Raw genomic sequence first — 14701 nt, forward strand, 5'->3', positions numbered from 1 at the left:
GTTATCTCTCCCAGCTTTTTAGGTCAATATAGCTGGTTGCCAACTGCATAGCAATGGAAGGTTCACAATACTGAACGATGAATTCTTGAGGCCCCAGTGCAGAGCCCTGTGGTACTCCGTGACTAACTTTCCTGTCGCTAAACTGGCTAAAATCAAGTGCCGTCATTAGTGCTGTTTATAATGTGCACTAATTCCTGACAGATTATCTTTGCTACAGTCACAACTTGTACTGTGAAAAAATCCAAAGCCTGTCAACTGGTGATGCAGTTCAAATTTTGCCTCACATGGTATACGTGGACAGACTTCCTTTCGCAGTCTAGGAAAAGTTGAAGTAGTGATTCATTTTCATGTATACAGAAAAAGAACAAAAAACACAGAAATGCTCAAAAGATCTGATGTTTTGAGGTGTAACCTCTGGTCAAGCTTCACTCTGTTCTATCAAGAATGTGGTAAAAGAAAAAATAAAAGTTGAGGAAAAAGAGTGAAAGAATCGGAAAATTAAGCAAGCACAAGCGAGGTCTGCGAGGGCTTGATAACCGAAATGCTTTTTCAGTTTTCCTGCTTGGTGAAATGCTTTTCAGGCCCCCTCCTCTCCTGCCACCCACTTTCAGGATATCCAGCTCGACTTCATCGGAGCCAGGCCGGAAATAATAAGAGACGGGGAACAGGCAAGGAAGGGCGACATAGGAAAGGCCCTTTAGCTCGTTCTCAAGGAACAGAAGCACCACGACCCAGCAGGCTTCTCTGCATTCTCATGTTTTTAGAGAGTGACAAGGTGGAGATGGACTGAAAGACTCGTTTTTCTCTCCTGGCTCATAAGCTAAATGCTGACAATGCTATTAATGATATGTTTCCATTATAACTTGGGTTGCCTTTAGTTTAGCAAAACTTTTCCTTCCAAAATGCAAATTATCTATGCAAAAAACAAAAAGCCCCAGAGATAGGACTACACCTTAACGTTTGATTCAGATTTTCATTCAGTAAGTAAGCATTGAGTTTTCCTTTTTGGAATAGGGATGTGGTTGGCTTTCTTTTATACATGTTTCGAGATCTATATAGTCATCTAAGCTGTCTCAGCTCAAGTGTCAGACACTCTTGAAACTCACGCTCAGTTCATGTCATTGTTGCTAGCTTAGAATGCAATGTATTTTTTTTTAAGTTGTGATGAGTCATGGGTAGATCTGAGCTGAGAAACCCCTTTTAGCCTATATGTGACATTATTTACAAAAAGGAACATTGTGTTGCAATAAATAAGCTCCGAGACTAAAGACTGAGACCATAAACTCATCAGGGGAGTGTTTACTCAGGTCACACATCAAGTGAGCAGTGGGGTAATTTTCTCATAGTTTTAACTTACAATCAGAGGCAGCAAAGGTGACACCCCCTGCTGGCCTTTAAAAGTAATGCACATTTAAAGCATTCCCATACTGACTTTAGATTACAGCAGGAAGGCATGTCCACCTTTACATTACTGGATTTAGCCACTTTTCACACCTCTTTAGTCATGGCAGAAGAATAAGACTGTGAAGTTGTGTTTATAAAATAACTTTTTAAAAAATATTTATGGTCAATAGTTATGGTAATATAATACCTTAAATATATTTGTGAACAACATTTACCCTACAATAGCTCAACTTCCTAAGTTAGTGTAGAAAAATGACTGAAAAGCTAAAAGACCTAGAATCCATTTTCACACTGTCCTGATTTACTGAGGCTCACTGTGAGTTAACACACTGCCACAGATTTCAGTCCCACACCCACCACCTGAAACACCCAGGCACTCACTCACTGCTGTTCATCTCCAGCAATTAGATATAAAAATATAGACCAATCATGAGCTCCCTCTGTAGTGGAGGAGACACACTAAGAGGGGCCGTTGTTACTAGGGAGAGCAGGCGAGGGAAGGCCATTTAAAAACCAGCTTATATAAACAACGAGGGGCTTCAGATCCGAGCAGCTGATCATGTCAAGAGCAGCACGATTGTCTTTGCTTTCAAAGAGAGGAATTAATTTTAAAAATGTAGAGTGATGGCTTTGTCCAACAGTTTCAGTTGTCAGGCAATGTGCGACACAGTTCATGGGACAGGAGAGCTTTAAGAGGGGCTGGGGGTCTTTGAACTTTGACCTCTTTCTCTACCTGACATCTAGCATTTTGCAGAAGTTGTTGTTACTGTTTTTTGTTTGAGTCTGCAAAATCTACACCTGTTTCCTCACAATTTCTCCAAACCAATTGTCTGAATAAGACACGGGGTTGTGACTACAGCTGAGCTGATAACAAAAATCAGAATCAGAAAAGTTCTGCAATGTCTGTCCCAACTTTTCTTTCTTGCTTAAAGACACCAACAAACAGAACACCGAGAAAGAATGCCAGCTGAGTGACGTGACTCTTACATTCTCCAGTGAAACCATGAGCTAACTGGTTGGCAAGGAGTTACTTTCCTTTGTGAACCATCTTCCTCCAGGTGTACCACCTAACGTTTACAGCCATTTGTCATCTCCCTACCTTCTTAAGGCAACTGTAATAAACCTGTTTTTTTCCCATAAATATTAATGGAGCAGTCCTCTCATCTGAGGATTTGTTGTCACCTGCTTGGCACTACAGACAGATCTGAGTTAAATGGCAAATTAAAGGGCAAAAAATGCACTAAATCAACTCCTTCCTTTGATTGCCAAAACTTTATCATAAATTATTCGATGACAGTTAATAGTTTGGCACAACTTAGCAAAAGACTCACTGATATTTCCCATCAGTGAAGAAGCAAATCATCCATTTTTTAAAGTTGAAATCATCACTATACGTGCAGAGACCTCTGCAGGTTTCCATTACATTCAAGATTTAAAGGGGAACCTCAAAAAACCACCGTCATCTCCATTCCAGAAGTGCAGCTGGCTGATGTATTTTTAATACTTTTAGGACCAAAGCTGAGCTTATCTCTAGAGAATGCTACCAGTGTTTTAGCATCATTCATACTACCATCCAATCAGTCTGACATGCATAATTCATAATTCTTCCCCAATACACCAACAATGCACCAGCTCTGATGCTCAATAACATCTCAGCCCTCTTTTCCCAAGGCTTTTCTGTTTTGCTCTGAAACAGGCGGGGGGGGGGGCTTCCTGAAACATAAACAACCTTTGCGAGGCCTTCTTTTTCCTGAGGCCTCTGCAACCTGCAGCCCAGGCCTGTTCATGCATACACTGAAACGCAGGCGAGGAAACTCCCCTCGTATGCTCTCAGAATATTTACCAGAAGTTGAGAGGAAAAATCGACACATTGAGACACGTCACACTTTAATGTTGTTGTTTAAGTGATGAGCTGCTGATAAAGTGTTAGATATTTTGGGAAAAGAGCAATACTTCTCTCATTACTCTGAATTAAACAAAGGTAAGCCATGTTAATTATCCCCTGACTGTGAGTCATGACAGTGGACTTACCATCGAAGACTCTGTACGAAAGCAACCAGAGTTTGTGGTTTGAATTTGGATTTTTTTTTATGATCATCAGTCTAAAAATAATCAATTCATAATGATATAAGTAGCAGAAAATAATAAAGTAATTGACTATGCTTGCTGTTTAATGAACTGTAAAATAAAAGTAATAAAAAATGTATAATAATAAAAGCTTTTATAAGATTTTAGACCATTTACAAAAATTCCACAGACCAAATCTGAAAAAGAACCAGTAGATTAATTAATCAAACCACTGTTTATTACACAATGGCCACTACAGACTGAAGTCTGGCCACCTCTCTGGCCAACCCGCATGACTAGGGCTGGCTGTGGCTCAGGAGGTTGTCCACTCATTGGAAGGGCGACCTCAGTCCCTGTACTTAAACTTAGCAGTTTGTTGAGGCTGGAAATGAAGAGGGACAGCCTAAATCATGCTCAGATTTCACCACCCCAGCAGATCCCTAACCAAACTCCAAGGACGATGCAACTGCTTTACACATGAAAAAAAAAAAATACAGTACAGAGTAAACAGGGTTTGGGTTGGAAGATATTCAAAGCATTCATTTCTGGGCTCCTGGGCAAAGCTCAACTTGATTGGGACATCCCTACGTAGATTCCTATTCTTGTGCACGCCTGGGCACATGAGAACTTTCTCCTTCTCTATAATTATGCTACACTATCACTAATGTTTGCTCCACCTCCACCTGCTCCACTCTCACACACACACACAGCAGGATGCTGCAGGTTTGGGCCTGCTCTCTGACGTGCGTCGCGAAAATGTAGGAAATCCCAAAACTGAGGCAGAAAAGACAAGCGAAAGTAGGCAGATACACCGAGAAGTCAACACTTAATCCCCAAACAGCTTTGGAAAGACACTTGTGGTGGCTTCTCATTATATCATTAAATATCTATTTTTAGTTTGTCCAGTTTGACCTATAATTAAGCCCAAACTGTAAGCTTTCTCTCTTGACAGGACCCTCGACTGCTGACAGACTAACTGACAGATTCAGGACTGAAACCTATGATCATGCAATGAGACTCAGACCAACTCTGCAAGACAAGACACGGCGGTCGACACATCAGCACCTCCTGCATGCCTGACTGCCTGTCACTACCTTAGAATACACGCCTCCCCTCCCGGGATAAGTAAAGCACCCCCCTCCTGCCGCTGCACCATCACATCTAGCAAGCTAAAAAGTACTCGAATCACCGTCCACGCTGAGCCATAGCAGCCTGTCACAGTGATAACAAAGTGGCGTGCAGTAGCCAGACAGCTGCCAGGATGCTAATTAGGAGGTAGCGAAAAGTGGGGGTGGGGGTCTGCAATTAATGGCTTAACGAGGCAATGCTCTCACAGACTTAATATAGAGGAGAGGCATAAACAGCCTGGGTGACCCCGAGAAGGGTATTCAATTCAATTCAATTCAATTCAATTCAATTCAATTCAATTCAATTTTATTTATATAGCGCCAAATCACAACAAAAGTCGCCTCAAGGCGCTTCATAGATACAGAGAAAAACCCAACAATCATATGACCCCCTATGAGCAAGCACTTTGGCGACAGTGGGAAGGAAAAACTCCCTTTTAACAGGAAGAAACCTCCGGCAGAACCAGGCTCAGGGAGGGGCGGCCATCTGCTGCGACCGGTTGGGGTGAGAGAAGGAAGACAGGATAAAGACATGCTGTGGAAGAGAGACAGAGGTTAATAACAGATATGATTCAATGCAGAGAGGTCTATTAATACATAGTGAGTGAGAAAGGTGACTGGAAAGGAAAAACTCAATGCATCATGGGAATCCCCCGGCAGCCTACATCTATTGCAGCATAACAAAGGGAGGATTCAGGGTCACCTGGTCCAGCCCTAACTATATGCTTTAGAAAAAAGGAAAGTTTTAAGCCTAATCTTAAAAGTAGAGATAGTGTCTGTCTCCCGAATCCAAACTGGAAGCTGGTTCCACAGAAGAGGGGCCTGAAAACTGAAGGCTCTCCCTCCCATTCTACTTTTAAATACTCTAGGAACAACAAGTAGGCCTGCAGAGCGAGAGCGGAGCGCTCTAATAGGGTGATATGGTACTACAAGGTCATTAAGATAAGATGGGGCCTGATTATTTAAGACCTTGTATGTGAGGAGCAGGATTTTGAATTCAATTCTGGATTTAACAGGAAGCCAATGAAGGGAAGCCAAAACAGGAGAAATATGCTCTCTCTTTCTAGTCCCTGTCAGGACTCTTGCTGCAGCATTTTGGATTAGCTGAAGGCTTTTCAGTGAGTTTTTTGGACATCCTGATAATAATGAATTACAGTAGTCCAGCCTGGAAGTAATAAATGCATGTAGAGTAACACAGTTTGTGTGTACGTGTGTGGTTGATCATAGCAGTCATCTTCATTTAAATTAATGTGAAAAGGTCATTTTACCTTCAATATTAGATGCAAACAAAGCCAAAGCTGTTTGGGAATCCTCACATTATGGACGAGCACCTCCTCTCTTTTAAAGCTATGCATCCATATCCATATGCTAGTATTGCATCCCATTAAGTTTACATCTTCTCTGGCCCGAGGTTTGCTCACTTTCTTCCTTTTCTGCATTTATGTCTGATCTGCACTTACTGGCTCACCGACCTGCTAAGTGTTTACTGTCATTACTGTCTGCACGGCTATTCATGTCTCATCTGATGGCTGTGTGACCTGACTCGTCTTGAGCTTTTTTTCCTTCCCACTATCACTAAGTGTTTGTTTGTTTGGTTAACATTGTAAAATCTTGGCTTAACTATGGGAAAACCTATAAATGCTTCCATCATGAGTTAACACAAAGTTAATGTATTGAGTAAGGAGCTGTTCCTGTGGCATAAAAACATCACGTATGTAGCTAACAAAATACAGTCTGGATACGGGCTGACAACACCCAGAAAATAGGGAAAGGAGTGGTGCTACTCAGGCCTCCCTTCAGCTACACTCCTGATCTCATATAAATAAAATTGGACTGAATTTCAGCTGAATGGTTCACTCAAGGAGTTTTCTCCTCACTGCGTCTGTTCCTGCACGCGTGGAACAAAAATGAAGCTAAAGCCACTGAATCAAGGGTTCTCAAGATTTAATAATGAACTTCAAATTTAGAGTGACACATCATCTTTAATTGTTCTAATGCATCTGTTTGTGTGACGGTGGTTTATGTTAGGAACAGCCATTTTTTTGTAAGGTTTATAAGCATTTTATTGCATTTTTTCTTTATTCCTTGACACCAGCTATGAATATTAAGAAGATTTTTATAGCTAGAACAAGAAGCTGAAAAATGAGAAGAAAAGCTCCCTTGTGGATGGATGAAATGTACAGCAGCTCCCCAGAGCCGTCATCGACCCACATGACACACCTTGAGAACCCTGGCACTAAATGAACCGGGTCCTGAATCAACTCCGGGAAAATAAAGCCAACAACGCTAACGAAGCGTTGCCTCCTAACGTAGATTGCATCCTTCAATTAACCTTCCTCACTATGGTGCTGGAAAACAAAGCCAAACAGAACTGAGACCAGAAGTGTGTAAACAGGATACAGCTGTGTACTAAAGAAATCTGGTGCTGGCAGGCAGGTCGGTTAGAAGCTTCACAAGTAGATTTGATCTTTCCAGTTCACACTGTCTGTGCTGATGTCTTGACAATGTTCAGTGAGTTTATCATAAATGAACTGTGCATTTATGCATTTATGCCCCTTGAACCATCCAAACAAAAAGAAGTCAGCTGATAATAATTTATTTTCTTGATTATTTAAAGATTTAAAAAAGCCTAAATGTCACTCTCTCATCATTGAGATAGATGGAAACGATGGAAAGAACACTGAAAGGTGGACCTTACCATTGCTGTGTGTGCCGTTGTCCCTGTCCCACGCCTCCACTATCACAGTGAACGCTCGCTGAAACACAGAGAGGAGGAGAGACAGAGGTCATCACGGGGTGCACTAATACGGAAACATCACAATCAACTTTTCTGCTCAGACTCGTGCCCAGTTCATGATGTAGACATGGCACACGACAGTGAGTTTACACAGAAACCCAGATACGAACAGACACGGAAGACTGCTTTCAGAAACTGGCACACACACATATTTGGCACAGAAGGTGAGAAGCGGTGGGAAAATTTGTTTTGTTCCCACACTGCTGTCACTGATTACCTTCCGTGTAACCAGGGCTAGTTAAAAAGGGCAGCAACCTGATCATTCAAAAAAGAAAGCATTCACCTGGAAAGTAGCAACACACAGTTTCCATATGATCCTTTCAAGTTCAGTCAGATAGACATTCTCCTAATTACATTCTTTATATTTTTCTCTCTTTTTTTCCGGATTCTCTGGAAGGTCAGCACCCCCAGAGCTGGCAGGTTTTTGATGACTTGCCAAAAGGCGGTTAAATAGACTATATTGATCTCCAATGGGGAAATATAATTTTCTTGCCTTCTCCACTGAAATCCCCCACAGGAAACTGTGTTCCAACTTGTTTTAAATGTCTAGGTACGCATACACCGATCAGGCATAACATTATGAGTACTGACAGGTGAAGTGAATAACACTTATCATCATGGCACCTGTAGTGGTTGATGTGTTAGAAGTGGGGAAAACGGGCAAGCCTAGGGATTTCAGTCTGACGAGGGCCAAATTCCAAAGGCTAGATGATTGCTCCAAAACTGTAGCTCTTGTGGTGTGTTCCTGGTCCCCAGTGGTTAGTATTTATCACAAGTGGTCCAAAGAAGGAACAGTGGTGACCAAGAGTCTTTGATGCATGTGGTCTAAGTATAATAGTAGTATTGAGCTACTTAGATTATACACCCCCGCTAGAGTACTAAGATCATCTTCCCAGTCACTTTTGGTAAAGCCGAGATCCCAGCTGAAGACTAGAGGTGACCGAGCGTTTGCCTCCATCTGTTGTTTGGGTTTGCATGTTCAGGATGGTTACTATGCCTTTCTTTGGATTGTCTGTCATCCACAGAAATGAGGATTAAATTTGGATTTCTGTGTTAAATAATACCAGATACAGTAAATGTCACAATCTGCTGAGTGCTAAACTGCAGGTTTATGTGTATAATGCGTGTGAAAGCCCAGCATGCCTGCACACTGTGCCCTACTTTCCTGAAGAGATGGACTCCACTGTCCCACAGCAACAAACTCAAACTGTGGATTGTTTCAGGTGCAGGGCTATTTTTCCCCCCTCTCCCTTTTTTTTCACGTGCATCAGCAAACAAACCGAGATGGAGCTCGCTGTCTGTCATCTGCATGGGGCCAAGCAAGCAGCTGTGAGTTCCCATGACCCAAGTCTGACTCAGAGTGACTGAAGGCTGCAGGGAAGATTACAAGGGAGGTTACAAAGTGGCGCTAGGAGAGATTAAAGACGAAGCGCAAAAGACATGGGGTGAGGTAGAGCGCTCAGGTGCTCGGTGGTGCTTTAAACGTAATTGCGTGGTGTGAAGCTCTTTGGGTGGGTAGCTGAGAAAAGTCGTGGGTGAGACAAAAATACAAGTCAGATATTGCTCTTAGCGCTTGTTAGCACGTGTTTTTTAAATTAGTTTTTATTTTAGGATGTGTTCATAACATGCAGGTTGGCGCCACGGCGAAAACAAGTCCAGAATTGAATGCTTCGTGGCAAATAGAGTGTGACTAAATGATTAATGACGTACTTGAAAACGAATCAAAAATTCATGTTCAGTTTTGTGGATAAGTTGTTTTATGCTCAACTAGTACACTAAACGAGTGTCACTGTTTCTTTAGTCTCATGGAGCTCTATTCAAGTAAAGTCTGTCGACTAATTAAAGGGAAGAAACAAAATAATTGCAGTGAATTGGCATTATATAAGGAGAACTGATTTTTTTGATTATTCTAGAAATGAAATGTGACTATATATATTTTTTTAAATTACGCTTTTTTCCCCCTTTTTTCTTCACCCATTACATTTTTGAAGTAATCACCCCAGCACCAGGTAGACATTTTCATCTTTTTACTCTACACATCACGAACCGATTAACGTAAAAACTGCTGTATCTGATGTTAAAATCCTGGGTACATGAAAGGTAAAGCTCCTGTCTTTACCTCCCATCTCTTTACCTCTCATCTTAATTCAATGAATGCGCCTACTTTACCAATCCTAAATCTGAAAGTTGGAGCGATCTCAGGCATGCCTGCCAAATTAGCAACGCAATCAAATGTGGGAAAGTGGAAATGACATTAAACAAAGAGGTTTCGTAGCCGCAAGGTGTCTACGTAATGTCACAGAACTTCCAGAGAGAGCCAGAGGCATTCACAGGAGCATTTTCTTACAGGCTCTTTACACTCCCTCTGTGAGTGTAGGCATGTGTTACAGCATCACCACAAGGGACAGAAAGCCGCTACAGTTTTCCCAACTTTTATTTTGCAATGCAGCTATTACTACAATCGTTTGGAAGAGGATGAGCTATTCTACCCTGCGAGATAAAGACTGCAGCAGTAATATAAGCAGTCACAGTGTGAATGGATGAATGAGACATGTTGTATAGAGTCTATACGTAACCATCGCCTCTCTGGGCTCAAATATTAAAAAACAAGAAGGATTGTAAAAGAGGTAAAGTCTTCAACACCAGCGCAAATTTATTTTTACAATTTATTTTAACAAGATTAAATGTTGAGAAAAGATATTCAGCCATTGGTTTTTCAATGCTGAAGTGTTTGCTAGCACATAATCTTATAATTGCTCAGAGTTGTTCCAGTACTAATAATCCCCAAACTATGGCATCATTCTGAGGACAATCTGAGCACAAAGTGTCCAGATCATACCAGCTTCTTCTTCTTCGGTTCGTTAGATGACACAGTAGTGATTTACGAGCGCGTGAGAAGCCACAATTCTACTCTGAGTGAACACAAGTGGACATTATCATAATCAATTTTCCCCTTGTAATCAATTTTAAATGTCACAGCCACTGACTTCCAGACAGATGGGGTTTTCTCCGAACCTCAGAGCACCTTGACATGAGTGCATGTGTGTTTCTGTATAAGAGTGTTTGTCATAGACTAAAGCAGGAGGCTATGTGTGTCACCGAAGGCCAGGAGCTTGAAGATCAAAGTGTCACGTCCCTGCAGTCTGCAGCGAGACAACCTTATCTGTGTGTTTGTGTCTGTGCGTGTGTGTGTGTGTGAGAGAGAGAGACATGAGGCTTGGGAGGGGAGGAAGGGAGTGTAAGGGTGCGTTGGGAGACACTTGACACCTCCTAACCAATTTACAGGAGTCAGAGGGATTTGAGTTTTCATTAGGCGAGGAGAAACCAGCCCACTCCTCACCGCCTTCACCTGTTCAATGAATAAATTACTGCCTCACCACGGCAGGAACAGCCGCCAGCGACACACAACTCTGCTGAGAATAAACTGTACAGTCTGGAGCTGCTCGACACGCTGCAAATTATGTGTATCATACGCACTAACAAGCTTTCTTCCACTGAACTGCAGCCACTAGAAAACTTGGAGTTCTCGCTTGGATAATCGAAGTCACCCTGATTTTACTTTTCCATTCCCAGAAGGGAATTCCAACTTTTTATAAAACTGATTCAGGGAGTAAACTGAAAAAAATATGCAGTCTACAACAGCGCAGTCTCAATCTGAGTCTTTTGGAGAACCCTCTGAACGCACTCAGCAGTGTGTGTAATATTGTTGGAACAAATTAAACTGCACTACAAGCCATAAGAGAAGCTATTGTGCAGATGAAGTGGTGCCAGTACTATAAAACTAAGGCCAGAAGATCATTCACTGTTAAGAACTCCTAATAGTACTAGAGTAGGTTTGCATTATTCACAGCAATAATCAAATAAGCTGTATTTTTCTCACTGCGTATATCTGAAACAAGATGTTTTAGCTTCCTTCTCCTCTTTTTAAGCCAACTTTTTCTGATTGGCAGCTACTTGAAAACAAAATACTGCAAAAGGTGGGTGTGTCAACAAAATCTCTAATCACCATAATTCCATGGTTCGTTTGCTGTATTGGTTTCTGTGCTTTATGTCAGGTTCTGAGTGTAACTTCATATAGTTAGAGTATATAGAGTATATTTGAGCTTACATAAATGCAGCATAATTAAAAATGTATGTTACCACCTTGTCTTGTCTCCCTCGCCTCATGCCCCTCCCTGAGCCTGGTTCGTCCAGAGGTCTCTTCCTGTTAAAAGGGAGTTTTTCCTTCCCACAGTCGCCAAGTGCTCGCCCAAAGGGAGCCACCTGATTGATGGGGTTTCTCTGTATTATTACCTGTAAAGTCCCATGAGGTGACTGTTGTAGTGATTTGGCACTAAATAAATAAAATATAATAGAACAACTGAACTGAAGGATGCATTCTTATTCAGTAATACCTCAGGGGATTCATTTGGAGGCAGCAAACTGAACAGCTGAAACTAACAATTACAACTAACGACCATTTTGGCTCCAGTGGGCACCTCTAACAATCATTTAATTTACTTCCACTTTAATTTTGGAAATCCTTATAAAGGATTAGAAAAAGAAAGAAAGAAAGAAAGAAAGAAAGAAAGAAAGAAAGAAAGAAAGAAATAAAGAAAGAATATCACAGCACAAACCCTTCAGAAGAACTCAGGAGCTAAAAACAAATGTCAAAAGCCTCCATGTGTGAACAGTCAAATAAATTAAAAGCAGAGTGCAGTAATGTAAAATTAATACCACAAGGATGTTGCATAAAAGATGTGCAACAACAATTTTTGAAAAACTTCCACAGTCACAGGTGGAGCATAATGACGAGGAATGTTCTTTGAACTGAAACTCACAACAGCCAGGAATTGTTCACGGCAAAAGGAGTAAAAAAAAAATCCAGAGACCCAATTAACAACTTTTCCAGAGTTGTGATCTGAGGAAGAAGAAAAAAAATAAAAGCAGCAGCAACACCTGTCACGTCACACCTGTTAGTCTATTGACATGAATAAAACATGTTGCTCCCGGCAGAGAGGGGCTCGGATGGTTAATTTAGCACGTTATTAACAGAACGAGCCCAGCACCCCTCCACCCACTACCACCTCTTCTCTCTAAGGAGGCCTCAATGTGCCAACCCTCCCCGAGGAGGCCTCGTTCAGACAGCAAATCTAATCAAAGCTAATCTAATCAGGTCTTTATACTGGAGCTGCAGAATGGTGAAATGACCCAATTCACTTTTCCCACACCAAACGCGTGAAAAGCTATTTCTGTCGCTCCAGGTCACGCCGCCTCCTCCGGCAACAGAGAGGAATTCTGTGAATTTGCCTTTCATACTGAATCAATAGCACGTATGTCTGAGGGAGAAAATACCACCTTAAATCCATTAGTTAGTCCTAAGTGATATAACTAAGAAAGAAATGTGACTTTCTCTAATCATACCTCTACAGTAAGGTTATACGATGCTTCTCCAAATTTCCACTGAACGCTGAAAGTCAGAGCATGTACAGAGATAAAAATCTGAGTTTTTATTACCACCTCATCAAACCGTCAGAAGCTGCCGCTGGCTGCACTTACTCAGCCACTGTGCATGTACATCTGTGTATCAAATCAAATCAAATCAAATCAAATCACTTTTTATTGTCACATCACATGTGCAGGCACACTGGCACAGCACATGCGAGTGAAATTCTTGTGTGCGAGCCCCACAAGCAACAGAGATGTGCAAACACAACAACACAAACGAGCAAAATACAAGAATGGCCAACCTGAAACTAATAAATATATGTACAATATATAATAGTGTATGCATTTCTGGATGTGTATACTAAATATTTTCCTACGTGTGTGTGTGTGTATACACATTTTTACAAATTAAATAGTAAAAAAATAAAATAAAATAATAATAATAATAATAATAATAATAATAATAAAATATATAAAATATACAGAGTTGAATATGTGCAAAACAAGTGGCATTTATATACAGTGTGGAGTGCATAATGTGGGGGACTCTGATGTTTTCTCATGTTTTACTGCATTATCTCGGAGTACTAGCACAATCGCTCGTCTCTTAACTTGTGATCTTGGAGGAGCACAATAGGTATCTGTGCATCCGAGTCTGGATGCAGTCTGTAGAGTGAGTATGAGTGAAATTTCAATTGTGCAGATTCTCCAAACTTTGCACTGATTTATTGTAAGGAGTGTGTCTGTGATTAGCTCAAATGCTTGGCTGAAGCTACTGATTTGATTTGTAAACTCAGTGAAGTGCTGGAAAAGACCAGAGAGAGAGAGCCAAATTCAGACCAACCATGGCCGTAAAAGTCCACAGTGGCTCACTGAACAAATCCACTGGGTTTACTTATTTTTTTATTTATTACAACCTACTGATTTCCGAAGTGAGCTGAAGCGAAATATAAGTGTGTAGGTACTGTGGTGGGTTCCTTGGGTAATGTGCAGTTCTAGATGTGTAAGTGGCAGCAGGCTATTTTCAGAGCAAAGCTAAGCTAACACGTCGAAGACAAACAAGAACAGCTTGAGAAAAGTTGAATTTTATACAAATATTGTAATATCAGATACAGAGAGAAAAGAAACGGCACACATGTATCCATACAGCGTGAAGAAAAGCTGGAAAGATGAGTTTACTTTGCTGATGGACAGACAATTTGTTAATTATATGATGACTCCTTAATCACATTTAATGATGCCAAATGCTTGTATGCTATAGCTTCTCCAACATGAGGTCTCGCAGCTTGTTGTTAGGTGACAAATCTGAAACAAAGGCTGAAATCTCAACACAAATGTCCACCATACAGAATCATAATTCACAATGTCCAGTGGCCATGTGCAGCAGTTAATACCCAGTTAAACGATGCTAGTCTGGTGAAAGCTATACTGTTCAAAGATTGTTCAGGAAACTGAACTGGAACTGCATAAAAGTCATCCAAAGACATAGACCAAAACATCCAGGTGTGCACAAAAACAGCCAGTGAGGCAGTCAAGAACAATGTTTATTATCGTAACTTTGTTGTCTGCATGATCTCTCAAAACTATGTCAGAACAACTGAACTGATTCTAATGTAAAAACTGCAAATAAACAATACACTATTTCCCCTTGAATCATACTCACAGCAAACCTCTTGGCTATGAGGGGAAAACTCCCGACTCAGCACAGGCACACACACCTGGGGCTGCGACCCGGCCAGTTAGCCAGCCAATTTCAACTGACCTGATATCCGCATGGTGTTTAACCAACTGTGATCAAGCAGCCTGTGGCAAGAACAATATTTTTTTCAGTTCTTTTTACTTTCTTTATCAGCCCTCTAAAGATAAGCTGACGTATGAT

The 14701-nt window shown here is 41.2% G+C and overlaps 1 protein-coding gene across 2 annotated transcripts in view; it reads right to left on the reverse strand.

The window, feature by feature from the left end:
• LOC146685538 (protein jagged-2-like) overlaps nucleotides 1-14701 on the reverse strand; it is a 53878-nt gene that overhangs the window by 27948 nt on the left and 11229 nt on the right. For both annotated transcript variants that reach the window (XM_085442362.1, XM_085442361.1), the window contains exon 3: nucleotides 7297-7354. In XM_085442362.1, the coding sequence (XP_085298488.1) occupies nucleotides 7297-7354 (58 nt within the window). The remainder of the gene's footprint in view (nucleotides 1-7296; nucleotides 7355-14701) is intronic.

This window comes from Copadichromis virginalis, linkage group LG19 (genome assembly GCF_057382275.1).
Source record: "Copadichromis virginalis isolate Kocher_CV1m ecotype Utaka linkage group LG19, C_Virginalis_male_GT1.1, whole genome shotgun sequence".
Lineage (NCBI taxonomy): Eukaryota > Metazoa > Chordata > Actinopteri > Cichliformes > Cichlidae > Copadichromis > Copadichromis virginalis.